Source organism: Panthera pardus, unplaced genomic scaffold, assembly GCF_024362965.1.
Source record: "Panthera pardus isolate Hobbes unplaced genomic scaffold, ASM2436296v1 HiC_scaffold_24, whole genome shotgun sequence".
In the NCBI taxonomy this organism is placed as follows: domain Eukaryota; kingdom Metazoa; phylum Chordata; class Mammalia; order Carnivora; family Felidae; genus Panthera; species Panthera pardus.
This window is the reverse complement of record NW_026526810.1, coordinates 46,012,207-46,039,604: the sequence shown is the minus strand read 5'-3', so window position 1 is coordinate 46,039,604 and position 27,398 is coordinate 46,012,207. Positions and strand designations below refer to the sequence as shown.

The 27,398-nt window shown below is 35.9% G+C and overlaps 1 protein-coding gene across 3 annotated transcripts in view; it reads right to left on the bottom strand.

Moving 5' to 3' along the window:
- The window catches only part of TRPM7 (transient receptor potential cation channel subfamily M member 7), a 121,789-nt gene that overhangs the window by 42,766 nt on the left and 51,625 nt on the right, over nt 1–27,398 (bottom strand). For 2 of the 3 annotated variants that reach the window (XM_019442135.2, XM_019442137.2), the window contains exons 12-19: nt 22,038–22,172; nt 10,992–11,045; nt 6,656–6,796; nt 6,140–6,274; nt 4,429–4,709; nt 3,175–3,403; nt 1,903–2,058; nt 1,682–1,825 (exon numbers count right to left, since the gene is read on the bottom strand). In XM_019442135.2, the coding sequence (XP_019297680.1) occupies nt 1,682–1,825; nt 1,903–2,058; nt 3,175–3,403; nt 4,429–4,709; nt 6,140–6,274; nt 6,656–6,796; nt 10,992–11,045; nt 22,038–22,172 (1,275 nt within the window). The remainder of the gene's footprint in view (nt 1–1,681; nt 1,826–1,902; nt 2,059–3,174; nt 3,404–4,428; nt 4,710–6,139; nt 6,275–6,655; nt 6,797–10,991; nt 11,046–22,037; nt 22,173–27,398) is intronic. The other variant, XM_019442136.2, reaches the window with a different exon arrangement.

The window sequence follows — 27,398 nt, the reverse complement described above, 5'->3', positions numbered from 1 at the left end:
AATTCCATTTAACTTATACCTATATATTAAATATATTATAGAAATTCATCACTATCATCATCAAGAAACACATACTAACTGCTTCCTTCTTCCCCCAACCAAACAGCATTCCCAGAAATACAACTGGTATTTTCCTAACTCCCAGTCACTGTGGATTTGAATCCCAAGAAATGAAAACAGATAAGAAAACCATTTTCCTGGGGCACAGGGGTGGCTCAGTTGGTTAAGCATCCCACTCTTGATTTTGGCTCAGGTCATGATCTCATAGTTCATGGGATTGAGTCCTACATTGGGCTCTGCACTGACCTGATGGCATGGGCCTACTTGGGATTCTCTCTCTCCCTCTCTCTGCCTTTCCCTGCTAGCATGTCACTCTTTCTCGCTCTCTCAAAATAAACAAATTAAGAACAAAAAAAAGCATCTTCCCTAGGTAAGGGATCATCCCACTTGTGATACTCTTAACAGAAAAGATTGGGGTAAAGTGATAAGATCTATGTATAACAACATCTGAAGAGTCATTTCATTTCAGAGGAAACCCAAGACTTAGTTGACCCTTAAACAACTGTATTCAAGAATCCTCACATCACTCTCCTTGCCTCTCCAAGTGTTAAAATAAGCCATATTCATGATTAAAGATATGGCAGGGTAGGGAAGTAAACTCCAATAAATAAGAAGAAAGAGATATCTCTATTTGGCCACCAGGGCTATCCATTTTTAAATAGTCACTCACATGAATGCAAACGTGATGAAAGTGAAAAACAATAAAATAATAACAAAATACACAATTTAAGAATTTTTCTGGGGGGCGCCTGGGTGGCTCAGTCAATTAAGCATCCAACTTCAGCTCAGGTCATGATTTGCAGTCTGTGAGTTTGAGCCCTCCGTCGGGCTCTGTGCTGAGGGGTCAAGGCCTGGAGCCTGCTTCATTCTGTGTCTCCCTCTCTCTGCCCCTCTCCCACTCGTACTCTGTCTCTCTCTCTCAAAAATAAATAAACATTAAAAAAAAATTTTTTTTAAGAATTTTTCTGGGAAGGGGAATAAAAACTCATTCACTCAACCCATGGTTAAAAGTTGGGGCTAATCTCATATATTTCTTGAGGTGAGTCTCTCCCCCATGGACATATTTACCTGGGAGAAAAAACTGTTCTTTCAGAAAGCAAGAGAAAAGCCAATTATGTGTCAGATGATAAAGCATGTACTATAGTATGATTAAGGAAATAAGCCAATAAATAAAACGATATGAATGACCTACATTACTTCTGACCTTCAAATTAACACTGCAAAAAGGTTCATTTCAAAAAGTCTACACATTCTCTGCAAAATCCTAAAGCACAAAGACATGTCTTTCTGACATACTGACACAGTGTCTCTTCTGGTTAACTTTTGCCAATGTTTTTGGTGGACAATTAGTATTTGATACCCACTTACAAAGGCATATGGTTATCACATTTTTGCTTAGAAAATTTCTAGTTTCAATTTGATCTAAGATTTGTTAGTGTTTATCATTTTTTATGATGGCAAATGAGATAAAACTAAGTTAAACATGTGCTCTTTTAAATGGAAAATGGCTTGTCAGTAATCTAAGTTATGTCAAAGTTAATACGGACTTTAGACCAAAGGTCCCCTAAAGCCTATCCTTTAAAACCATTATGCTCATACAGCTTAAAAACATACAACATACCGTATTAAACCAGAATTTTACAATTGGTGCATGATAAAAGGCATAAAACTTTCGTGTAATGGGAAGCTTTTTTGATTTTATTTGTATCTCCATTTCATTCTTTCCTTCATTGCTGTCCAATATTCTTACTTCTTTAAACACTTCCTAAAATAAAAATAACACTTATCATATATTTATTCACAAAAAATTTATATTTACTTAAAAACAGTTTTCCTCCTTACCATGGGAATCTCTTCTGCTATGTTCTGAAAGTTGTTTTCGCTATCTTCCATTGTCATTTGATGGGCATCTTGAGATTGTGGAATATGAGACATTTCTGCCTTTGTTTTATATTCTAGCATTAATATGGCAGGCGGAACTAAAATGCTTAATATGACCTAAAAATTTAGAAACATGTAAGTTTACATTTTAAAATTAATGACCTTCAAGAATAAAAAGCTATTAAATATCTTGATTATTAGTTAGCCAGTTTGCCCCTGTTAGCATAGGGGGAAAAAAAACTCAAAAACATGACTTTTTACTTACATATTATATTTAAAGAGGCCCAGGTTGAATTATTTTAAGGAGTAACAAAACATGTCAGTATTATGATTATGATGATATAGAAAAGACTTAATAATTATTATAGAATAATTATTATAGATGTGTCCTTTTAAAAAAAACAGTTCATAATTTGTTCAGAAAACACATTTTTGTTTAAATAAAATTAAAGCCTTATGAAATTGCTATGTGCATAATTTTATCCTAAATCTCAATGCAAGTGTTCCATGTCATAACATGATTATTCAGCTTGTGCCTCTATAAACAAACAAGTTTATTTGTAAAATTTTATGTATTATTGCAAAATCCTAAAACACAAAGAAATTATAATTGTGTATCAGGTTTTCTATTGGTTAATCTTTCACCATTATTTTTATTAGATGATCAGTATTTGTTACCCACTTACAATGGTTAAACTACTTGCCTGATTTCTGCCTTCTACATTTCTGTACCTTATTTAAGATATAAGATAACGAAAAGGAAAGTTTAAAGTAGTATCTCTCACTGTGACGAACCCAAAGTACCAGTCAACATTTTATCCAAATTCTTAACCATAAAAACTAGGTACATCCAATATACTTCAAGTAAATTAAAAGTAACAAATTATTAAGTTAGTAGACAGGTCCTGAACTTGAGAATTTGAAATTATCTTTTCATAAAGAAGCAACATTTTTCATGCCTGCTCAGGGCTATAAACACCAACACTTCCATTTGTTGCCCTCATGCCTCTGGCTCAGAGAGAGGCAATAATCATTATACGTTACACTTGAAAAGGATTCAGAGTGAAGAATAGGGAGGAAAAAAGAGGCCATTTCATGCCACTTGAGATAAAACGCCAACACTGCCACCTCCACCACCCTCACAAATCGGGGCATTTTACTATGTATCTGGGCTAATTCCTCTGTTCTTTTTATCTAATCACACACTATATACCAAATTGTTTCTAAATATACCTTGTACCAGGAATTTTTCCTCATATTCAGCCTTCCCATCCACATATCAGATAACAACATTTGCGTACAGGTGTGGGCTACAAAGGGTCTAAGTCTTGAAGAAACTGCCAACTTGAGGCAGGTAGAGTTACTCCAGTTTTTCAGTTCATAAGTGAGCAATTTCATAGCCATGGTTTCATCTTGTCTGAAGGACTGTTCCAATAATTCAACTGCGAGTTGACCAAAATCACTATCAAAAGATAAAAACCAAAACATTCATACTACCAAACTGCAGTTTTAAACATTATTCTTAAATAATTTCGTAACATGTTCCCATTTTTAATAATTTCACACACACAATCAGGGAACTGTAAGGCATTAGAATCACAGCCCTATGTTTTCAGATATCTACTACTACGTGGATATCACAAAATATTAAAATATGTCATATTAAGAACAAGTCTGTAAAGGTAACTCTAGAGCACTTTCTCCTCATCTTGGAAATAAACCTGCAGCTTCACAGGAAACCCAAACTGACAATGTTCAGATGCTCTGTTCAAAAAGTCATATCTATATAGTATTTCAAACATAGAAAAGGGTTGATAGCCAGTAGAAAGACTAATGTGAACAGGGACTAACCTAATCATGAAAACACCTGAACCTTAGATACTCAGTAAGTAATTCTAAGATCACTTCTTGTTATTTTCAGTACAACTCTGACTCTCTTCCAAAGACAGTCCATTTTGGCAGAGGGAGGTCCTATTTTCTATCATAAAGTTTATTACAAAGTATCTTTTCAGCTTAATATTCTATTATTCCTCTAAGTGTAAACTTCTGTGAACTGTTTTACTCTTCAATATATGTAGTTCCACCTCTGAAATGCCCTTCCAGTTGAATTCATTTCCTTAGAACACAGTTCAAACCTCACTTTCTTCCTTTCCTTACCACTTCAAATGAAACTTTTCCTAATCGAATTAATTGCTAGTATGTGCAATTAATAAGATGACATATGGATTTCTTTCTTGCCAAAATATTTAACTCTTGAATTTAAACAAAATAATAAACCTCTTTTTACATGCATAAGCAGCAATGTTTCCTTCTGAATTTAAAAAAAATATTTTAATTGTACCAATAAAATTATATATATATATATATATATATATATATATATATATACACACACACATATATACCCACATAGTGCATGACACTATAACCTCCATTTAAATATGATCTTGATGTATTTTTTAAATGAAATGATAAAATCTAACTTACTTAGAATACTGTTTCAATTCTTCTGAAGTATCATCTACGAGATCACTCTGCTTTGCTTCATATGCCATTGAACGATAGATCTTACAGGCAACTAATGCTTTAGCCATTGATTCTTCACCATGCTGCCATAAAAAACGGGCCATGACCTGCCTCTTCATAAGGCAAGCCCAAATTAACAGTTCATTAAGTGGATAAGGAAAGCGCTTGGTTTCCGGATCATCAATGTCTACAATTTCATCTTTGGCTCTTTTTTTCTTTCCTTCTTCCACAGCTGTATCAATCTTCAAGGGAAAACAAATATCTAAGATTCATTATAATAAGGCCATATGACGTTAATCTCAGAATTTTATAAAATCTTCTTTGTACTGTTCAACTTCATACAACTGCACAAATCAAAATAGTATAAATTTTATATACTTGATTTTATTATAGCTCAAATTTTACCAAAATGTTATTTCAAAAAAAAAAAAAAGGTATTTGCATCAATAGACACTTTTCCAAAGAAGACATCCAGATGGCTAACATATATATAAAAAAAAAATGCTCAACATCACTCATCATCAGGGAAATATATATCAAAACCACACTGAGATATTACCTCACACCTGTCAGAATGGTTAAAATTAACAACTCAGGCAACAACAGATATTGGCGAGGATGCAGAGAAAGGGGTAAGCTTTTACACTGCTGGTGGGAATGCAAACTGGTGCAGCCACTCTTGAAAACAGTATGGAAGTTCCTCACAAAATTAAAAATAGAACTATCCTACCACCCAGCAATTGCAGAATGAGGTATTTATCTAAAGGATACAAAAATGCTGATCTGAAAGGGGCACATGTACCCCAATGTTTACAGCAACACTTTTGAGAATAGCCAAAAGTATGGAAAAAGTCCAAATGTCCATCAACTGATGAATGGATAAAGAAGACATGGTGTATATATATTCAATGGAATACTACTTAGCGATGAAAAAGAATGAAATCTTGCCATTTGCAATGATGTGGCTGGAACGAGTGTAATATGCTAAGCTAAATAAGTCAGTCAGAGAAAGGCATGTCATATGATTTCATTCATTGGTGGAATTTAAGATACAAAACAGATGAACATAAGGGAAGGGAAGCAAAAATAAGATAAAAACAGAGAGGGAGACAAACCATAAGAGACTCCTAAAATACAGAGAATAAACTGAGGGTTGCTGGCAGGATGTTGGGCGAGGGAAAGGGCTAAAGGGGCAAGGGGCATTAAGGAGGACACTGGATGGGATGAGCACTGGGTGTTATAAGTAAGTGATGAATCAACAAATTCTATTCCTGAATGAACAAATAATTAAAAAATGTCTTTGTAATAAAGTTTTCCAAAATTAAAGTGCCTAAATATTTCAATATCTGATAAAACATAATTTTAATGAAAGACAAGTTTGGATAAGACACATTGTCTTGCATGTTGTTAATCAGGTTAAAGTGGAATAAGAGGAGGCGGTTTAGCATTTATCAAAATATTTAAAAATTTTTATTATCACAGCTAAATACAAAAACTTAATAGAATTGTTAACTCATAATGAATATCTTTTTGTATATGGGAAAATAAATAATCAAAAATGTATCTACAAACGTAAGTTGATTCTTACTAAAACAAGCAATTTTTTATTTCATAAATACTAGTAAATTAGAAAGAACAAAATTCAGAAAGGGTAGTATTTATGCAAACATACCTTTGGTCGATAGGGTTGTGCTGTTTTAATGAAATGATTGTGTCTCATTTTTTCCTTTTTATCTGCCCTATTGCCAAAAGATTCATGACTCTTGCGCAACTGAGGAGTGCTGCTGGAGGTATTTCGGCCAGACCTCTGAAAATGAAAGCTTATTCGTTTTTACACACTTAAATATACTAATAGGCTATAAAAATTCAATAATCAATCCAAATATATATATATATACACACACACACATATACGTATATGTGTATATACACACACACACATATAAATGTATAAATATATACATATACACATATATACATAAATATGTGTGTATATGTATACAAAAATGATTTTAGATTTCGATTACAAAATATTTCTATGTATCTTAGTTGAAAAAAACCATTTTTAAGACGATGTTACTTCACTGTTCTTATATTTAGTAGTTTTAAACTTTTAAAGTGTATGAATTTTTAACTTACAAAGTGTATAAAGTACACATATAAACCACCCCCCCAAAATATTACATACCCGATTATTTCCACCAAGACTATTATAAATTAATCGAAAACGTTTCCGAGTGTAGGTGCATCTGTAAGTTCCTCCCATAAGATATTCAATAACGAGTCCTATATCAATTAGGGTGATCTTATATCCTGGAGGAAGATTTCCCTGGAAACAAAACATTAGTTTTAATTTTTTTTTTATGTTTATTATTTTTGAGAGAGAGAGAGCAAGCAGGGAAGGGACAGAGAGAGACAGAGACGCACAGAATCGGAGGCAGGCTCCAGGCTCTGAGCTGTCAGCAGGGAGCCCGATGCAGGGCTCAAACTCACAGACCACGAGATCATGACCTGAGCTGTAGTGGGCCACCCAAATGACTGAGCCACAAAAACGCCCCAAAAACATTAGTTTTAAATAAACAAGATATTTCTCAATATTTCCATTCATGCCTATAAAGACACCTACTCTCCAAAATGACAAATGTTTACTTGTTACAGGAAGCTGGGGTTGGTTGCAGCTATCTTTGCAGGAGAAGGGAGTAACTTGGTCCTCCATTTCCTCTGTAAGAAGAGATAATTCTGAAGTTCTGAAGTCATAAGGTATGCTCAGGACAGAAGTATGGCTTGCAGCAGCAGATCCTTTATCTTTCCACTGCTCTAATACTTCACACATAGAGGCAAAGGAACTTCTAAGAGCCAAGTATTCCATTTTCACTGTGGCACATACCATAAATTGCATTTTCCTGCAAAAATAATGCTATAATTGCTACTTATGTTTCCAAATAAGCCCATAAGTACTTATAAGTATTTTTTAGCCAAAATTATATTGGCTATATTATAGGTTACACAAGTTTTTATAGCCTCATCTAAGATTTAAACTACCACTTGTAACACTGTTTAGAACTAAGACTTCATTTCCCTAGGATATCAATTTACAAATAAACTCCTGGAACAGGAGCCATTTGTGAGTTTGGAAACACTGCCTGTTCAGAATCAAATATTTGGTTAATCTCATTAAATAATCTTAAAAGGGCTTAATCATAAGATGATTTACATATATCAACTAATTCTGCCCTTCTACCATCACCATTCTTTCAATTTTCCTAATTATCACCTCATGAACTTAGTACTTTAAAAAATGTTTATACCGTGGGGCACCTGGGTGGCTCAGTCAGTTAAGTGTCCGACTTCGGCTCAAGTCATGATCTCACAGTTTGTGAGTTTGACCCCCACATCAGGCTCCGTGCTGACAGCTCAGAGCCTGGAGCCTGCTTTGGATTTTGTGTCTCCCTCTCTCTCTGCCCCTCCCCCACTCATTTTGTCTCTCTCTCTCTCTCTCTCTCTCTCTCTCTCTCAAAAATAAACATTAAAAAAATGTTTATACCTTTTATAATTTGGTTTCATCTGTGAAGTTTTAAATTTCTAGATACTTATATTCTTTAATCTCCGATTTAAAAATAAAAAGTATTTTCATCTTAGGTGCAAGATTTTTGTTTTTGTCTTGAGCAACCTCAAAATATACTTTATGAGCAAGGATGTCATATACGATATTTTTATTTTTATTTTTATTTGTGAAGAGAGAGCATGCAAGTGCATGAGGGAAGGGCAGAGAGAGAGAGAGAGAGAGAGAGAATCTGAAGTAGACTCCATGCCCAGCACAAGCCCAACAATGGGACTGATCTCGCCACCTGAAATTATGACTTGAGCTGAAATCAAGAGTTGGATTTTTTTTTTTTAATGTTTATTTATTTAGTTTTGAGAGAAACAGAGCATGCAAGTGGGAGAGGGGCTGAGAGAGAAAGAGAGAATCCCAAGCAGGCTCTACACTGTCACCACAGAGCCCAATGCAGGGCTCAAACTCACTAACCATGTGATCATGACCTGAGCCGAAATCAAGAGTGGTATGCTTAACCGACTGAACCACCTAGGCACCTCTGTCTAATTAAAAAAAATAAAACTAAAGGGGTGACCAGCTCAGGTCATGATTGCATGGGTTGTGGGATGGACCCTGAGTATTCTCTCTCCCTCTCTCTCTGCCCCTTCCCCACCTGCACTTTCTTTCTCTCAAAATAAATAAATAAACTCAAATTAATAAATAAAAAATTTGACAAGGGTGCCTGGGTAGCCAGCTCAGTTGGTTAAGTGTCTGACTCTTAATTTCAGCTCAGGTCATATCTCACAGTTCACAAGACTGGGCCCCCATAGGGCTCTATGCTGAACATGGAGCCTGCTTGGGATTCTCTCTCTCCCTCTCTCTCCTCCTGCTCTGCTCTCTCTCTCTCTCTCGAAATAAATAAACAAACATTAAAAAATTAAAAACATAAAAACTTCACAAATGCCATTAGGATATGGTCCCATTTAAATGGGAAATAAAGTTACAGGAAATAATGCGAGTTATCTAAAAAAACAATAAGCAGTTTCTCAAACTATACAAATACTACTTATAACACTCAAGTTATTAATTTGAATTGAAAATAGTCAATTACTGGCTTTAGGATTTTTCACTTACAGAAATAAAAAAATTTGGCTTATTTAGTATAGCCACCAAGGTAAAGGTAGTGTATACTAAATCTCATATTTGTTTCTAGAATTAACAACTACAGTTCTTTCTGCTAACCCACGTAAGTAAATCATAACGCAAATGTGTTTTAGAAACTGCTGGACTGGCACCTGGGTAGCTCAGTTGGTTAAGCGTCCAACTTCAGCTCAGGTCATGATCTCTCAGCTCATGAGTTCGAGCCCCTCGTCCAGCTCTATGCTGACAGCTCAGAGCCTGGAACCTGCTTCGCATTCTGTGACTCTGAATCTGTCTCTCTCTGCCCCTCCCCAGCTCATGCTCTGTCTCTCTCTGTCTCTCAAATAAACATTAGAAACCCGTGGACTAAAGGTCTCTCCCATCACTCAAGCGTCTAGGAAGAAAAAAAAAAAAAGCTTTAATTATTTAAACAACAAAACAAAAAAACAATGTGAAATGTCCAGAATAGGCAAATCCAGACATACAGAAAGTAGATTAACAGTTGCCAAGAGCAGGGGCAGAGGAATAGAGAAAGTAGAGTAAGGAGTAGAGAAAGAAAACAGGAATGGAGAGGGACTGCTAATGGGTTAGTCTAAAATTAGACTGCAGGAGTGACTGGGTGGCTCAGTTGGTTAAGCAGCTGACTCCTGGTTTCAGCTCAGGTCATGATCTCACAGTTTGTGAGTTCGAGCCCCCACTGGTCTCTGTGCTGACAGCACAAAGTCTGCTTGTGATTCTCTCCCTCTCTCCCTACCCCTTCCCCACTTATGCTCGGGCTGCCTCTCTCAAAATAAATAAATAAACTTTTTAAAAATTAAAAAAAAAATTTATAGTCACAGTAGCACAATATACTGAATATACTAAAATCCAATGAACACTCTGAATGAATTTTATGACATGCAAAATTTTTTAATAAAGTTATAAGGGAAAACACCTGGAAAAAATTGAATTAAAGAAAAAAATATTTTTAAGTACAATAAAGTCTAAGTTTTTCCCATGGGAAGCTAGTTTAGTATTAAATAAGTGACAAAACACAAAAAAATCAAAACAGAAAATGACATTTCTATTTTAATTTTTCAGTTATTTAATAGTACACTTACATATACTAACAAGTAAAAGTTTGAAGAATTCTAGAAAGCATTTTAGTTCAGAAACTACAAAAATATTTCAGTTAATTAAATGAACACCTTTTCACCTAGGAAAATAAAACTACTGGATACCAATATTTTAAATGACTATAAAATTTTTAATAGATGTCTAAAACTATTAATTCACAAAAAATCCCAATAGAAGAGAAGGGAAATATTAGTACATCAAGTTTAGTCCCCACAGAATGGCTTTAAACCACATGACAGTGCTATATATTCCACCATGACCAATACTGAATATGAAAAGAGAAACCATGCACACATGAACACAAACATTTCAGCACTTTTGGCAAACTCTGCCATGAAGATCATCATCCAGTGTTTCCCTCAATGTCTTTATTCAAAGTCCTCTAAGGCCCAGGAAACAAATTTCTTCTGAACACAGACAAAGAAGACACATTTTATCAATAATCTTCCTTTATGGACCAATGAGCATTATGAAATTCATCACAGTCTATCTCAGATGACTAGAAGCTCACAAAACTTGGTCTGAATATAATTAACTTTCCTTTTTGTTGATTTCTGGTACACTATTCTCTTTACTTTTGTTACCACAAATGTAGCCCTTATTTTACCTTGTTCTAAAAAGTGTCACTTTATTGCTATTTTTGAGATGGACATTACTTAAATGTGTTTTAGGAACAGATGAAGTGTAACCAAATTTTTAAATTGCATTTTCAAAAACAAAAATAATCTCTTACCTGTTTGACATCCCGAACAAGATGAAAAAGCATTGGATTAGTTGGACCTTGTTTCTTTAAGGAGAAAAAATTAGAGCGAACTATTACTTTCTTCTAAAATAATTTAACAACTTCTCTTTTTGTTACTTACTGAACTTTATCAACCTTCTTGCCCAAATCATATTTTCAGTTAAATAAATTCTGTTCATAAAATGGAGCAAAGAAAAAGATATAATCATTTTGTATTGTCATATTTACCTTCATTAAGATGTGTAATTTATGTTGTTTTACTTATGCAGAACACAAATTTATAATCATGAAAACATTTAAGTGTCACAATTATATCTTTAATCTACGTTTCTTTAATTGGTAATGGAGCTTTACACTCTTCTTATTAAAATGTACCTTGTTTCTGCCACTAAATCAAGTTGCATCAATACTTTAAATATTTTGGATAATAAACTTTAAAAATTTATATATGTCATCTTAATTTCCACCTAAGGAAGTTAAAACGGAATACTTACATCCATAAATAACTTATTATCTTACTTCCACTTGCGTATACTATTAGACTAAACACAAATGTCATTTTTACAGTAATCTTATGTTGATGGTGTCCTGTATTTTGAAAAAAAACCCAGTGTGTATGTCCCCCATCAAGGCTGAGGTAAATGGACCAAAAATGTATCCTAAACTTTTTACAGTGGTCTGATCCATCTGAAACCTACTACAGTGAATTCTAGGCAGCATCACAAACAAGACACTTATTTTCAATATTTTAAATCTATTGTTTAAAAGAAATATCAAATCAAATTTTCCTCCCATCACTGTGTTATTAATTTTTAAGAGGTTATTATAGTAATCAACTCAATCTACTTGAACATTTTGACCACATATACTTGGTAATAGATTTTCAAATCTCAGTGGGTAAACCTCTTATTTCTTTACAAATACTTTCTCTTTTAATTATTTTTCAAATGTTTATTTATTTTGAGAGAGAGAGAGCATGAGTGAGGAAGGGGCAGAAAGAGGGGGGAAGGGAGACAATCCCAAGCAAGCTCTGTGCTGTCAGGTTTGTGTAGCGCTCAAACCCACGAACTGTGAGATCATGACCTGAGCTGAATACATGGGTCAGACGCTTAACTGACTGAGCCAATTAGGTGCCCCCCAAAATATTTTCATTTCAAAATTCTGTATAATATCTAAAGATGACTGTAACTAATATTGTGTATATTGTGTATTTAGCCTTACTTTGCTCTTTCTTTTTACAATATATTTTAAATTTTATTTATTTATTTAGAAAGAGAGAGACAACAGGGGAGGGGCAGAGAGAGAGGGAGAGAGAGAGAGAGAGAGGGAGAGAGGGGGAGAGGAAGAGGAAGAGAGAGAGAGGTAGAGAATGAATCCCAAACAGGCTCCGCACTGTTAGTGCAGAGCCTGATGCAGGGCTCGAACTCATAACCATGAGATCATGACCTGAGCCAAAGTCAGACACTGAACTGACTAAGCCACTCAGGTGCCCTCTTTTTACTATTTAATCTATCCATTCAGAACCTAAGTTTTCTCTGGCAATTCTTCCTTGTATGTTAATTTTTTAAAAATAAATACAAAGTATTTCATATTTTTAGGTATTAGCAAGTTTCATTATATTTTCTCTAACAGTATATAATCACATAGACATGCAATATTTAGAATTCTATTTTATCTTAATCCATTACTGTTTATTCATTATATTAATTTCTTAGTATAAAGGAAATATATTTTAATACAGCAGTTTTCAAAGTGTGTCCAGTTTCCCCTGATGGCCCCCAAGACTCTTTCAAAAGGTCCATGAGATCAAAAATATTTTCAGAATCATGTTAAGATATTTGCATTTTTTCATTCTCACTCTCTCTCAGTGGTTAGTGTTTTCCAGAGGCTTCTTGATGTATGATATCATAAGATTAAATTCAAAAGCAAATATAAAAATCCAGTTGTCTTCTATGAAGCCTGATACTAAAGAGAACTGTAAAACAGTATATGTATTCTATTCTCTTCACTTTTTTTTCTCGAAAAATATTTTTTGTGTTAACGTGACAGATTATTATTGTTACCTAAACACAAACTAATATTTTAAAAATTTCTTGGTTTTACATTCTGTAATATGGTAAGTATCGAGACACATAAACAAACCCTTTTAAGAACAGCTCTTTTGGGGCGCCTGGGTGGCTCAGTCAGTTAAGCGGCCGACTTCGGCTCGGGTCATAATCTCGCGGTCCGTGAGTTCGAGCCCCGCATCAGGCTCTGTGCTGACAGCTCAGAGCCTGGAGCCTGTTTCAGATTCTGTGTCTCCCTCTCTCTCTGACCCTCCCCCGTTCATGCTCTGTCTCTCTCTGTCTCAAAAATAAATAAAAACGTTAAAAAAAAAAAAATTAAAAAAAAAAAAAAAAAGAACAGCTCTTTTAAGTCCCCAATAATTTTTATGTAATAGGACACTGATACCCCAAAAGTTTGAGAGCCACTACTTTATCATATTATATAATCCCTTAACGTTAAAAAAATTTTTATCAGTAACTGATACTGAAAAGTTTATCTTAAAAATTTGAATTATACATTAAAAAAATTACTTGCCTTGCTAATGGGATCAATTTTTATTTTTATTGTTTTATATCTGGTTTATATTTCAAGGATAAACCTTACTTCAGCACAATGAATAATCCTTTTAATTTTTATATTTGTTCACTAGAAACAGAAGGTCATCAAAGTTCAATGTAACTGTGCTAGACATTATTAAAGATAAAAAATGGGGGAAAAATAAGGATATAATCCTTATTCAAAAAAAAATTTATAATCCACAGGGGAAGATACAATTGTCCTCAACTAACTACCTCAATGAGCTTCATGGAGGCAGCAGCATGGCATTTGAACTATGTTCTTAATAATGAATAAAATTCCAGTAAGTAGAGAGTAGCTGAGAGAAAAACACTGCAGTGTGTAAACAAGAACTGCTTTTTTGTTAAGTTTATGTTTTTGAGGAACAGTAGGAAGACAACGTAACAAACATTTATGGAAAGGTACGGGTGGGAATAAAAGGCCAAGTGAAAGAGCTATGACAAAATTTCAAAAGCTGGAGAGCTTTGAAAATCAAGCAAAGAGTTTGGGTATTATTTTATACACACTGGGAGCTATTAAAAGTTTTTTATTTAAATTTTACTTAAATGTTAGTTAGCATACCTTGCAGAATTGGTTTCAGGAGAATTCAGTGATTCATCACAAGTGCCCTCCTTAGTACCCATCACTCATCTAGCCCATCTCCCACCCACCTCCCTCTGTCAACCTATAGTTTGTTCTCTATCATTAAGAGTCTCTTGTGGTTTGTTCCCTCTCTTCTCTTCCCTTCCCCTTCCCTTTTATTCATGTTTTGTTTCTTAAATTCCACACATAAGTGAAATCATATGGTATTTGTCTTTCTCTGACTTATTTTGCTTAGCATAACACATTCTAGCTCCATCCACATCATTGCAAATGGCAAGACTTCATTCTTTTAGATGGCTGAGTAATATACCATTATATATATGTGTGTGTGTGTGTGTATATATATATATATACACACACACACACACATACACACCACATCTTATCTATTCATCAGTTGATGAGCATTTGGGCTCTCTTCATAGTTTGGCTATTGTTGATAATGCTGCTGTAAACACTGGGAGGCATGTACCTCCTTTGAATCTGTAGTTTGTATCACTTGGGTAAATACCTAATAGTGCAATTGCTGGATTGTAGGGTAATTCTAGTTTTAGTTTCTTGCATCCTTGCCAACATCTGTTGTTTCCTGAGTGGTTAATTTTAGCCATTTTGACAGGTGTGAGGTGGTATCTCATCCTGGTTTTGATTTGCATTTCCCTGAAGATGAGTGATGTTGAGTATCTTTTCAGGTGTAGGTTGGCCATCTGGATGTCTTCTCTGGAAAAGTGTCTATTCATGTCTTCTGCCCATTTCTTCACTGGATTATTTGTTTTTCGTGTGTTGAGTTTGATAAGCTCTTTAAATATTTTGGATACTACCCTTTATCAGATATGTCATTTGCAAATATCTTCGCCCATTCCATAGGCTACCTTTTAGTTTTGTTGACGGTTTCCTTCACTGTGCAGAAGATTTTTATCTTGATGAAGTCCCAATAGTTCATGTGTGCTTTTGTTTCTTCTGCCTTCAGCAACATGTCTATTAAGAAGCTGCACCAGTCGAGGTCAAAGAGGTTGCTGCCTGTGTTCTCTTCTAGGATTTTGATAGGTTCCTGTCTCACTTTTAGGTCTTCCATCAATTTGAATTTATTTCTGTGTATGGTATAAGAAAGTGGTCCAGTTTCATTTTTCTGCCTATCCCCATCCAGTTTTCCCAACACCATTTGTTGAAGAGACTCTTTTTTTTCCATTGGATATTATTTTCTGCTTTGTTAAAGATGAGTTGACTATATGGTTGGGGAGTCCATCTGTGGGTTTTCTACCCTGTTCCGTTGATCTGTGTGTCTGTTTTTGTGCCAGTACCAAACTGTCCTGATGACTATAGTTTTTTGTTTTTTTGTTTTTGAGAAAAAGAGAGAGATGGCGCAAGTGAGCAAAGGGAAGAGAGAGACAGGGTGCCGGTGGGGTGGGGGTGGGGGCGGGAGCGGAGCTCATGTTTTTTTTATCTGAGGCAGGGCTTGTGCTCACCAGAAGCAAGGCTCAAGCTCACCCGATGTAGGACTCAAACTCACGAACCGTGAAATGATGACCTGAGCTAAAGTCAGATGCTTAATGCCTAAGCCACCCAGGAGCCCGCCTAAAGCTTTGTAATAAAGCTTGAAATCCGGAATCATGATTTGTTTTTTTCTTTTTCAGTATTGCTTTGGTTATTTGGGGTCTTTTGTGGCTCCTTACACGTTTTAGGATTGTTTGTTGTAGCTCTGTGAAAAATGCTGGTGGTATTTTGATGGGGATAGCATTGAATATGAAGACTGCTTTGGGTAGTATAGACATTTTAACAATGTTTGTTTTCCAAACCATAAGCATGGAATGCTTTTCCATTTCTTTGTGTCCTCTTCAATTTCCTTCATAAGTGTTCTATAGTTTTCAGAGTATACATCTTTTACTTCCTTAGGTTTATACCTAAGTATCTTATTGTTTTGGGTACAATTGCAAATGGAATCAATTCCTTTATTTCTTTTCCTGCTGCTTTGTTATTGGTGTATAGAAATGCAACAGATTTCTGCCCATTGATTTTATATACTGCAACTATGCTGAATTCATGTGTTAGTTCTAGCAATTTTTTGCTAGAGCAACTAGCAAATTGCTAGAGCAATTTTTTGGTGGAGTCTTTGGGTTTTCTACATAGAGTATAACATCGTCTGCAAATAAATAGTGAAAGTTTGACTTCTTCCTTGCCAATATGGATGCCTTTTATTTTTGTTGTCTGATTGCTCAGACTACGATTTCCAGTACTATATTAAATAGTAATGATGAGAATGGACATCCCTCTCTTGTTCCAGACCAGAGAGGAAAACCTCTCAGTTTTCCCCACTTGACGGTATTAGCTGTGGGTCTTTTATATATAGCCTTTATGACACTCCATCTATACCTACTTAGTTTTTAACAAGAATGGATGCTATATTTTGTCAGATGATTTTTCTGCATCTATTGACAGGCTCATATGGCTCTTACCCTCTCTTTTATTAATGTGGGGTATGTATCAGATTGATTGATTTGCAAACACTGAACTACCCCTGTAGCCCAGGAATAAATCCCACTTGATCACAGTGAGTAATTCTTTTCATGTACTGTTGGATTTGATTCGCTAGTACCTTTTTTTTTGTTTTTACAATTGCTAGTATCTTGTTGAGAATGTTTGCATCCATGTTCATCAGGGTATTGTTTGTAACTCTCCTTTTTAGTGGGGTCTTCATCTGATTTTTGAATGAAGGTAATGCTGGCTTCAATGAGTTTGGAAGTTTTCCTTCCATTTCTATTTTTAGAACAGTTTGAGAAGAATAGGTGTTAACTCTTCTTTAAATGTCTGGTAGAATTCCCCTGGGAAGTCATCTGGCCCAGGACTCATTTGTTGGGAGATTTTTGATTACTGATTCAATTTCTTTGCTGGCTATGGGTCTGTTCAAACTTTCTATTTCTTCCTGTTTCAGTTTTGGTAGTTTGTGAGTTTCTAGGAATTTGTCCACTTCTTCCAGATTGCCCAGTTTGTAGGCATATCATTTTCATAATATTCTCTTATAACTGTATTTCTGTGGTGCTGATTGTGATCTCTCCTCTTTCACTTGTGATTTTATCTATTTGGGTCCTTTATCTTTTCTTTTGGTAAGTCTGGCTAAGGGTTTATCAATTTTGTTAATTCTTTCAAAGAACCAGCTCTTGGTTTTGATTTTTTTGTGTGTTTGTTTCTATATCTTTTATTTCTGCTCTAATCTTCATTATTTCCCTTGTTCTGCTGCTGCTGGCTTTAGACTTTATTTGCTGTTCCTTTTCTAGCTCCTTTAGGCGTAGGTTAGGTTATGTATCTGGGGCCTTTCCTGTGTCTTGAGATAGGCCTGAATTGCACTATACTTCCCTTTTTGGACTGCATTTGCTACATCCCAAAGGTTTTGGACCATTGGGTTTTCATTTTCATTTGTTTTCATGTATTTTTTAAAATTTCTTCTTTAATTTCATTTTTTAGTAGGATATTCTTTAATGTCCATGTATCTGAAGGCTTTCCAAATTTTTTTGCGTGGTTTACTTCAAGTTTCATAGAGTTGTGACCTGAAAATATGCATGGTATTATCTCAATATTTTTGTACCTGATGAGAGCTGATTTGTGACCCAATACATGATCTGTTTTTGGAGAATATTCCATGTGCACTCAAAAAGAATGTGTATTCTATTGCTTTAAGATGAAATATTCTGGGGCGCCTGGGTGGCTCAGTAGGTTAAGCGTCCAACTTCGGCTCAGGTCATGATCTCGCGGTCCGTGAGTTCAAGCCCCGCGTCAGGCTCTGTGCTGACTGCTCAGAGCCTGGAGCGTGTTTCAGATTCTGTGTCTCCCTCTCTCTCTGACCCTCCCCCATTCATGCTCTCTGTCTCAAAAATAAATAAACGTTAAAACAAATTAAAAAAAAGAAAAGATGAAATATTCTGAATGTATCTGGTAAGTCCATCTGGTCCAGTATCATTCAAAGCCATTGCTTCTTTGTTGATTTTCTGCTTAGATGACCTGTCCATTGTTGTATATGGGATGCTAAAGTCCCCAACTATCACTGTATTATTACCAATGAGTTTATTATTAATTGATTTATATACTTCGGGTGGGTCCAAGTTGGGGCATAAATATTTATAACTGTTAGATCTTCTTAATGGATAGAACCCTTAATTATGATATAATGCCCTTCTTCATCTCTTTACAGTCTGTTTTAAAATGTAGTTTGTCTGATTTAATTATGAATACTGTGGCTTTCTTTTGCCATCCATTAACATGATAGACAGTTCTCCATCCCCTCACTTTCAATCTGCAGGTGTCTTTAGGTCTAAAATGAGTCTCTTGTAGGCAGCATATAGATGTATCTTGTTTTTATCCATTCTGATACCCTACATCTTTTGATTCTCCAGAGAATTTAATCAGAGTGATTATTGAAAGATATGAATTTAGTATCATAGTGTTACCTGTAGAGTTGGTGTTTTTGGTGATGCTCTCTGGTCCTTTCTACTCTTTGTTGCTTTTAGTCTTTTTTCTCCCCCCTCCACTCAAAGAGTCCTCCCTTAAAATTTTCTATAGGGCGGGTTTAGTGGTCATAAACTCCTTTAGTTTTTGTCTGGGAGACTCTTTATCTCTCCTTCTATTCTGAATGACAGCCTTGCTGGATACAGTATTCTTGGCTGTGTATTTTTCCGATTCAGCACGTTGAAAATAAAAATACATTGTCACTCCTTTCTGGCCTAAGTTTTGTGGACAGATATGCTGTGAACGTGATTTGTCTTCCCTTATAGGTTAAGGACTTTTTCCCCCATGCTGCTTTCAGGTTTCTTTCCTTGTGTGTGTATTTTGAGAATTTGATTATGGTATGTCTTGGCAATGGCTGGCTTTTGTTGAATTTAATGGGAGTTCTCTATGCTTCTTGGATTTTGATGTCTGTGTCCTTCCCCAGATTAGGGTAAGTTTTCAGCTACAATTTGCTACACAAACTTTCTGCCCCTTTTTCTCTCTCTTCATGTTCTGGGACTCCTATGATACAAATGTTATTACATTTAGTAAATTGCTGAGGTCCCTAAGTCTGCCTTCATGATCACTGACCTTTGTTTCCCTCTTCTTTACAGCTTCATTATTTTCCACAATTTTATCTTCTGTATCACTAATTCCCCCTCTGCCTTGCCCATCCTCATTTTTATGGCCTCTATTTGGATCTGCATCTTGGTTATAGCAGTTTTTAAAACATTTATTTATTTTGAGAGAGAAAAAGAGCATGTGAGCAAGCAGGGAAGGGGCAGAGAGAGGGAGATAGAGAATCCCAAGCAGGCTCCATGCTGTAAGCACAGCCTGACATGGGGCTCAACCCTACAATCCACAAGATCATGACTTGAGCTGAAATCAGGAGTCATATGCTTAGCTGACTGAGCCACCCAGGCACCTTGTTGCTATAGCATTTTTAATTTCATTCCGTGTAGATTTCGGGTCTTTTATCTCTGCAGAAATGGATTCTCTAGTGTCTTCTATGCTTTTATTCCCCAAGCCCAGCTAATATCCTTATAATCATTTAAAAAAATTTTTAATGTTTATTTATGAGAAAGAGAGAGCGCGAGGTGGGGAGGGGCAGAGAGAGTGAGAGAGAGAGAGAGAGAGAGAGAGAGAGAGAGAGAGAGAGACAGAGACACAGAATCCAAAGCAGGCTCCAGGCTCTGAGCTGTCAGCACAAGAGCCCGATGCGGGGCTCGAACTCAGGACCGCAAGATCATGACCTGAGCTGAAGTTGGACGCTTAACCAACTGAGCCAACCAGGCACCCCTAAATTCTAGTTCAGACATCTTACTGCATTGATTAAACCCTTGGCTGTCATATCTTCCTGTTCTTTCTTTTGAGGTGAATTCCTCTATCTTGTCATTTTTGATGACAAAAAACAGTAATAACAGAATCAAATAAAAATTTAAAAAGTAAAAAAAAAAAAAATCACATAATGGAAGCTAGATCCTAGGTGTGTTTTGGTCTGCTTGTTAAAAGAAGCTTGGAAGACAAAAGAGAAAAGAAGAGAGAAAAAAATATATAATAAAAAAAAACGATAAAAAGGCCGCCTAGGGTGCTCAATCAGTTGAGAGTCCAACTTATTTCAGGTATGGCTGTGTTTCAAAACCCCACATTTTAGAGACCCCTATGGCTCAAAGCCATCCTCTGGGAAACGGTCTTGCTGTGCTATGTCTGGGGCCGGCTTGTCCCGGAAAATGGTTGCACCACGGTGCACTGGCACCAGCTCGAGTTTATGGTAAATAACAATACACAGCTGGTACCAGGGTTTACTGCCCTCAGCCACATCTCTGTTCCTATACAGGTGACTGAGGTGGCTTGAAGGTGACCACTGGGTGTTTTGCTTGTGGAGAGGCCATATCACCTCTACCAAACGCACTCCAAGCAGGGGAACCGCTTCTCCCCATGCGACCTAGGGGATCCTCAGACTGGACAGCCTGCTCCCAGGTCTCCACCCTGCTTCCTCACTGAAGTAGCACCAGGGGCTGACCTCTGAAACTTCAGACTGTGCTCCGCTGTTTATAAAAGACTGGCAGTAATGAAACCCTCTCCTTTTTCCCCCATTAGTGGTTTCAGGGAGTAGTTTTTTCTTGTGTAGTCCTCTGTGCATGTTTTCACTCCTTCTCTTCAGACGCTTTTATAGCGAGTGCTTTCTTCCACAAACCCAATGCACTGCTCTCTCTCCCTCTGTCTTTCTCCTGCCTGGGAAAACAGCTCCCTCCCATGTGAAGCACCACGGCTCTTCTATCCCCCAATTCACCTCTCCACACCATGTACCTGCCGTGTTCTCTCCCTCAAATTATTCAGATTGTTCTGTTACCCTCAGATCAATTTTCTAGATATTCAAATGGTTTGATGTCGATCTAGCTGTGTTCGAGGGACAAGACAAGCCCAGGGTCTCCTTACTACTCTGCCATTTTAAACCCCCACCCCCACCCCCACCCCCACGGATCTATCAAAAATTTTTAAATTGAAGAAAGACATGGTAAAATATATGATTATAAGAATAATTAGTTTAAAGAACTAATTTGAAGAAAGGATAAGAAGATTAGACTACCGAAGTAGTATGACTGCTATAAAGACAAGGTACAAAGACATTAGGAATGAAAAGGAGATAAATAAGTAGAAACTGATGAATGGACAGACAGCTTTGCAGAGAAGTCAGATTTAGAAAGCTAGGATTTGGTAATAGTGCACTTCAAAGTATAGCTCAATTAAAGCTGGCAACATGGAAAACCAATAAGATGGCAGTATTTACTCTCTCCAATGCTAGACATGTGAAATTTCAAAATGAATGATTTCAAAAGGCTTTGTAAGGGGGATAGTTTTCAGGAGCTCTTTAGAAAATAATGAAAAATGGTATGTAACCTAAAAGGGGGACACCACAAGGTCAAAATCATGAAAAACAAAAAGGATAAACAAAAAAACAATGTGTAATTTCTCTATTACAAAAGGCATCAATAAAAATTTAGTGTAACAAATGACGACCAAGAAAAAAGAAAAAGAAGGAAATACAATTATTCTGTAATTAAGAAGCTGATCCTAGAGTTTTAAAAAGGGGCGAGGATAAGGAAAAGACAGGCTTATTAACACTTTACCTTTTCCCTATGTTGCCACGATGACAGGGAAAATCTCCAGAAACAAGGAAATGGTTTCAGATTGTCATATAGCACACTAAGACTTACAGGACACTAAGACTGGCTGCAATTTTTTCAAGTAATCAAGCAAATCATTAAAGGTTTTAGCAGAATTGGATATGTTTAAGTAAAATGACATTTCCCAAAGATAACAAAACTTAGTCAACAAAGAATTTTAACACACACTTACTGTGTTGTAAAGTTCTTCCAGTCTAGGAATGGTAAGGAATTTATGCATGCTTACTCCATTTTCAATAAGTAGTTTTACAAATGCAACTCTATCCATTACAAGAGCATCAAGCATAGCTTGTTCCAAGGATCCAACCTAAAATATCAAAATTAGTGAATATATTTCACACATTCTAATTACACAAATAATTCTTAATGCAAGTCCTAGGATTTATACTTATTTGTTCTTGAATAGTTTTGGAACAAACTAAAAAGATGCAAAATAGTAAAAGGCTAGAACTTAAGGTATAAAGGGAATAGAAGAAAAGACCTCTCTATACTAGCATTCCCCAAAGAATACTCCATAAGCACTATTTCTGCAGGAGAGAAGTGTTACATATTGGGGGGGGGGGAGGGGGGAGAAAGAATCCATCATCAAGTAAATTTGGGGGAAAAAAATCTTAGAGCAATGGTTCTCAATGTTTAGGAAAGGTTTTTTGGACAGATCATTTCACTATTTGGGGGCCATTACTAACATTCAAAGGATACCAGATATCATGCACTACGCCAGACAATTTCACTCAGAAAGGACTGTCCGATATCTCACACAACTTTGTTATGCTGTTGGACTTTCATGTGTGAAAATGCAATAATTCTGCTTTACATATAAACACAAAGTATTGTCATAGTTTGTTTTGCAATGAAGTTTCCAAAAATACAACATCATATTAGTTACATAAGATGGTACTTAGTTTTCTTTAGAACTTTAACAGAAATTATTCACCATTAGAGAAAAATTACATCTCCTAATAGCAATATAATTTGTGCCATTTGAGTTTAATGTAAACCATGTACGTCAGCCAGTATTTTTAAGCTGCCCCTTTTAAGTTTTTAGGGACTCGTTATAGACTTCAACAGACTCTGAATCAAATGCTGTTAAATTAGTGGAGACACAAATATAGAAATTTCAAGTATCATTAATAGGGTATTATATTTTATTTAAGAAACAATTTTTAAAAATCATTTATTTTTGAGAGAGAGACAATGTAAGCAGGGGAGGAAGAGAGAGAGAGGGAGACACAGAATCCAAAGCAGACTCCAGGCTCTGAGCTGTCAGCACAGAGCCTGACTTGGGACTCGAACTCACAAACCGAGAGATCATGACCTAAGCCGACGTCAGACACTTAAACAACTCAGCAACCCAGGCGCCTCATAAAGGGTATTTTATTAATAGAACACATTGGGGCGCCTGGGTGGCTCAGTCGGTTGAGCGCCGACTTCGGCTCAGGTCACGATCTCGCGGTCCGTGAGTTCGAGCCCCGCATCGGGCCCCTGTGCTGACAGCTCAGAGCCCGGAGCCTGTTTCAGTTCTGTGTCTCCCTCTCTCTGACCCTCCCCCATTCATGCTCTGTCTCTCTCTGTCTCAAAAATAAATAAACGTTAAAAAAAAAAATATATAGAACACTAATATATTTAATATTAATGCATTTAACATTAATATATTTTATATGTATATTAAGATATTTTAAATATCTCATATTATTGCTTCTGTATATTTTTAATATTTTAGTACCATATGATAAAATAAAACTTTGTGGGGAAAATCAGTATCAAAATTATTGGCTGTTTTTGGGGTTTTTTTTTAACCTGTTGTTTTTCAATTTATTCTGATATTGTCTGCATAAGTTTACTAGATAAATGTACAACTTCTCTACAGCAGCTTCTATTACCATTTCTCCAATCTGTCCTCTATTTCCATCTCTTAGCAAAGGATCTGGTCACCAAGATCTTCTTAAGGATACTAACTAAATGCACACCTCATACATGATGGGATTTCAACATGGAAGATATGTTTTCTGCAGTTTTTAAGTATATTTATTTATTTTTTGAGAGTAAGTGCACAAGCAAAGGAGGGAGGGGAGAGGGGGGGGAGAGAGAGAGAATTCCAAGTAGGCTCCAGGCCATCAGCATGGAGCCAAACATGGGGCTTGATCCCATGAACCGAGAGATCATGGCCTGAGTGGAAATCAAGAATAAGATGCTCAACCAACTGAACCACCCAGGTGCCCATATTTTCTGCAATATTTTTTATCACTCAGCTCTATGTCACAACAAGGGAAATATTTTGACATTGCACTTAAAAATAAGGCCGAACTAATTTTTTTTTTTTTAATTTTTTTTTTCAACGTTTTTTATTTATTTTTGGGACAGAGAGAGACAGAGCATGAACGGGGGAGGGGCAGTGAGAGAGGGAGACACAGAATCGGAAACAGGCTCCAGGCTCCGAGCCATCAGCCCAGAGCCCGACGCGGGGCTCGAACTCACGGACCGCGAGATCGTGACCTGGCTGAAGTCGGACGCTCAACCGACTGCGCCACCCAGGCGCCCCAAGGCCGAACTAATTAATAACACTGTAAAACTTATTCAATTTCTCCTATTAATAGCCACTGATTTATCAAGGCATGCTATTCTTATTTTAGGATTCTTTCTCTTATCACATACAAATAATTCTCATATGTTATTACTTATTCTAACTACTTTTGCTCTAATTCCTATTTGTTCCTCTTCTTTGCTCTTTCCTTGTCCTGTAGTTGTCAATGGGTATTTTTCTGCTCCCCATGGAATTTAAGTTACCAACAACATTTCCATATTAGTGTGTACTCACAACTGCAGCATTTTACACGGATTCTACATAAAATAAGTGCAAGCATATAATTATTTATTATGCTATTTATGTTTCCATTCTTAAGTATCGTCACATTGAAATACCTATTTTTATTATAAATGACTTTCGTTTGTCTTTATCACAATATGGCATTATATTGTTTTTTTTCTTTAACATTTATTTATTTTGAGAAAGAGAGCACAAGCAAGGGAGGGGCAGACGGAAGAAGAGAGAGAATCCCAAGTAGGCTCTGCAATGCCAGCTCAGAGCCCAACACAGAGCTCAATCTCATGAACCGTGAGATCATGACCTGAGCCAAAACCAAGAGTTGGATGGTTAAATGACTAAGCCACCCAAGCTCCCCAATATTTTTTTATTTGTATAGTAAGTACTTGATAAAATTTTATTTTCATGTAATAAAAAGGGCATAATGAAACTTATGTTTTAAAAAAGAAGTGTTCTATCTGAATTGAGTTTATAACCACTGCCCAAAACAACAATAAAGCCTTACGAAATTTTCACATCTGAAGAAAAAAAGGTTTAAAGAAAAAGTATTTGCTTTGTTCCGCATTTCTTCATACACTCCATGCGTAACTCTTAACAACGAAGAGGAAAAACTGAAAAAATAGTGCTGCAAACTCTAGTATAAAGTAAAGCACAAAATCAAATAGGTAACATTGTGTTTAATAAATCCATGAGATAAACCATATATACACAGAAGATGACGGCTTTTTCCAAGTCTTTACACTTGAGATAAAAAAATTCAATGAAGCTATTCAAGGGACTAAAAGGTTGGTTTACTGTTAAAGAGTTTTACTACCGCTGCTGATCAACATTAATTTCTTCCTCTGAAGTCCTGTAAGAATGGAAGTGACTAAATACTTTTTTATTATTTATAGGAAATACATCTCCATGGTTTTAAAAAACGATCAAATACCAAAAATGGCATAAAATGAAACTTTCTCTCTTCTGCCCATCTTTATACAAACATATCTCATAGTAACAGTTTCCAGAAAGGTTCTATGACTACACAGTGCATGCAGATATGCCTGAATGTGTGTACATCCAAAAACAGAATTTGCTACAAAGAAGCTCATGCTGTGCATACTTTTCTCCACTTTGCTGTTTACGTTTCATAGAAAAGATTTAGCTCATCCTCTGTAAAGGCTGGATAAAAATTCAATGTGGGGATGAACATTCAATTTGCCAAATTTCCTATTGATTCAGACATATAACAAAAATTTATCAAGCATTTACTATGTGCCAGGCTGTGAATATAGGAGGTGAACAAAAATAGTCTTTCTTCTATAAAATTTACTATCCAGGAGTAGAGAGAGAAATAAATAGCTAAGATATATAAATGATTTCTCACATAGTGATAAATACTAAAGAAAAAAAATGGCAGAGAAGAACACAGAAAATGCTGTCATAGGGGACTTCTATTAAAATAGGGTAGACAATAAAAAGCCTACTTGAGGAGATGTTTGGTTAGAAACTAGAAAAAGAGGGGTGCCTGGCTAGCTCAACCGGGGGAGGATGCAACTCTTAATCTTGGGGCTGTGAGTTTGAGCCACATTGGGTGTAGAAATTACTTAATAAAACTTAAAAAAAAAAAAAGGGAAACCAGAAAAAGAAAACGAAGCAAGTCTAGGCAGGCATATAAGGGAATAGGATTCCAGACCAAAAAAACCCCACAAGTACAAAGACAGGAATATTATTGGTATGTTTTAAAAACAGTAAGAAGGCCAATATGGTTACATAAAAGAGTGCAAAGGGAATAGTGGTAACATGTAAAGTAAGAGAGGCAGTAATGGCGCAAATGATGTGAAACCCTATAAGCCATCATAAGGGCTCTGGACTGTGCTCTGCATAAATGTGATGTGATCCATCTTCTGTGTAATAGGAGAGGAAGAATGAGAGTAAGGAAACAAACAGGATGCTACTAAAACAATAAAGAAGAAGGGTGACAGTAGATTGAACCACGATGATAAAAAAATTGCATATTTTAAAGTAAATATGAAAACATTTACAAATGTTATTGAACTGGAATATATGAAAAAGAGAAAAGTAAGAAATGACACTAAGGCTTCTTATCTCAAAAACTGGGAAAAGGCTGTTGCCGTTTGGTTAAGATGAGAAAGACCACTGAAGGAACTAGTCTAAACATCTGATATAACACTATATTGAATTATCTTGTACATATAGGAATATTTCTTTTTTTTCCTTTCTTTTTTAATCTTTTGACCCCCTTCACCCATTTTGTCCCACTTCCCCACCCCCTCACCTCTAGCAACCACCAATCTGTTTATATATTCCACATATAAAAGAGACCATATGGTATTTATATTTCACCTAGCATAATGATCTCAAGATCCATCTATGTTGCTGCAAATGGCAAGATTTCATTCTTTCTTATGGCTGAATAATATTCCATGTATTCCATACAATTACCTTATCCATTCATCCATCAAGCCAGGAAACAATGAACAAAATGGCAATTAGTACATACCTATAATAATTACTTTAAATGTAAATGGACTAAATGCTCCAATCAAAATGCACACAGTGGTTGAATGGATTTAAAAAACAAGACTCATCATCTCTATGATGTCTACAAGAGACTCACTTTAGATGTAAAGTCATACACTAAAAGCGAAGAAACAGAATTAAGATATTCCATGCAAATGCAAACCAAAAGACAGAATAGGTATACTTATC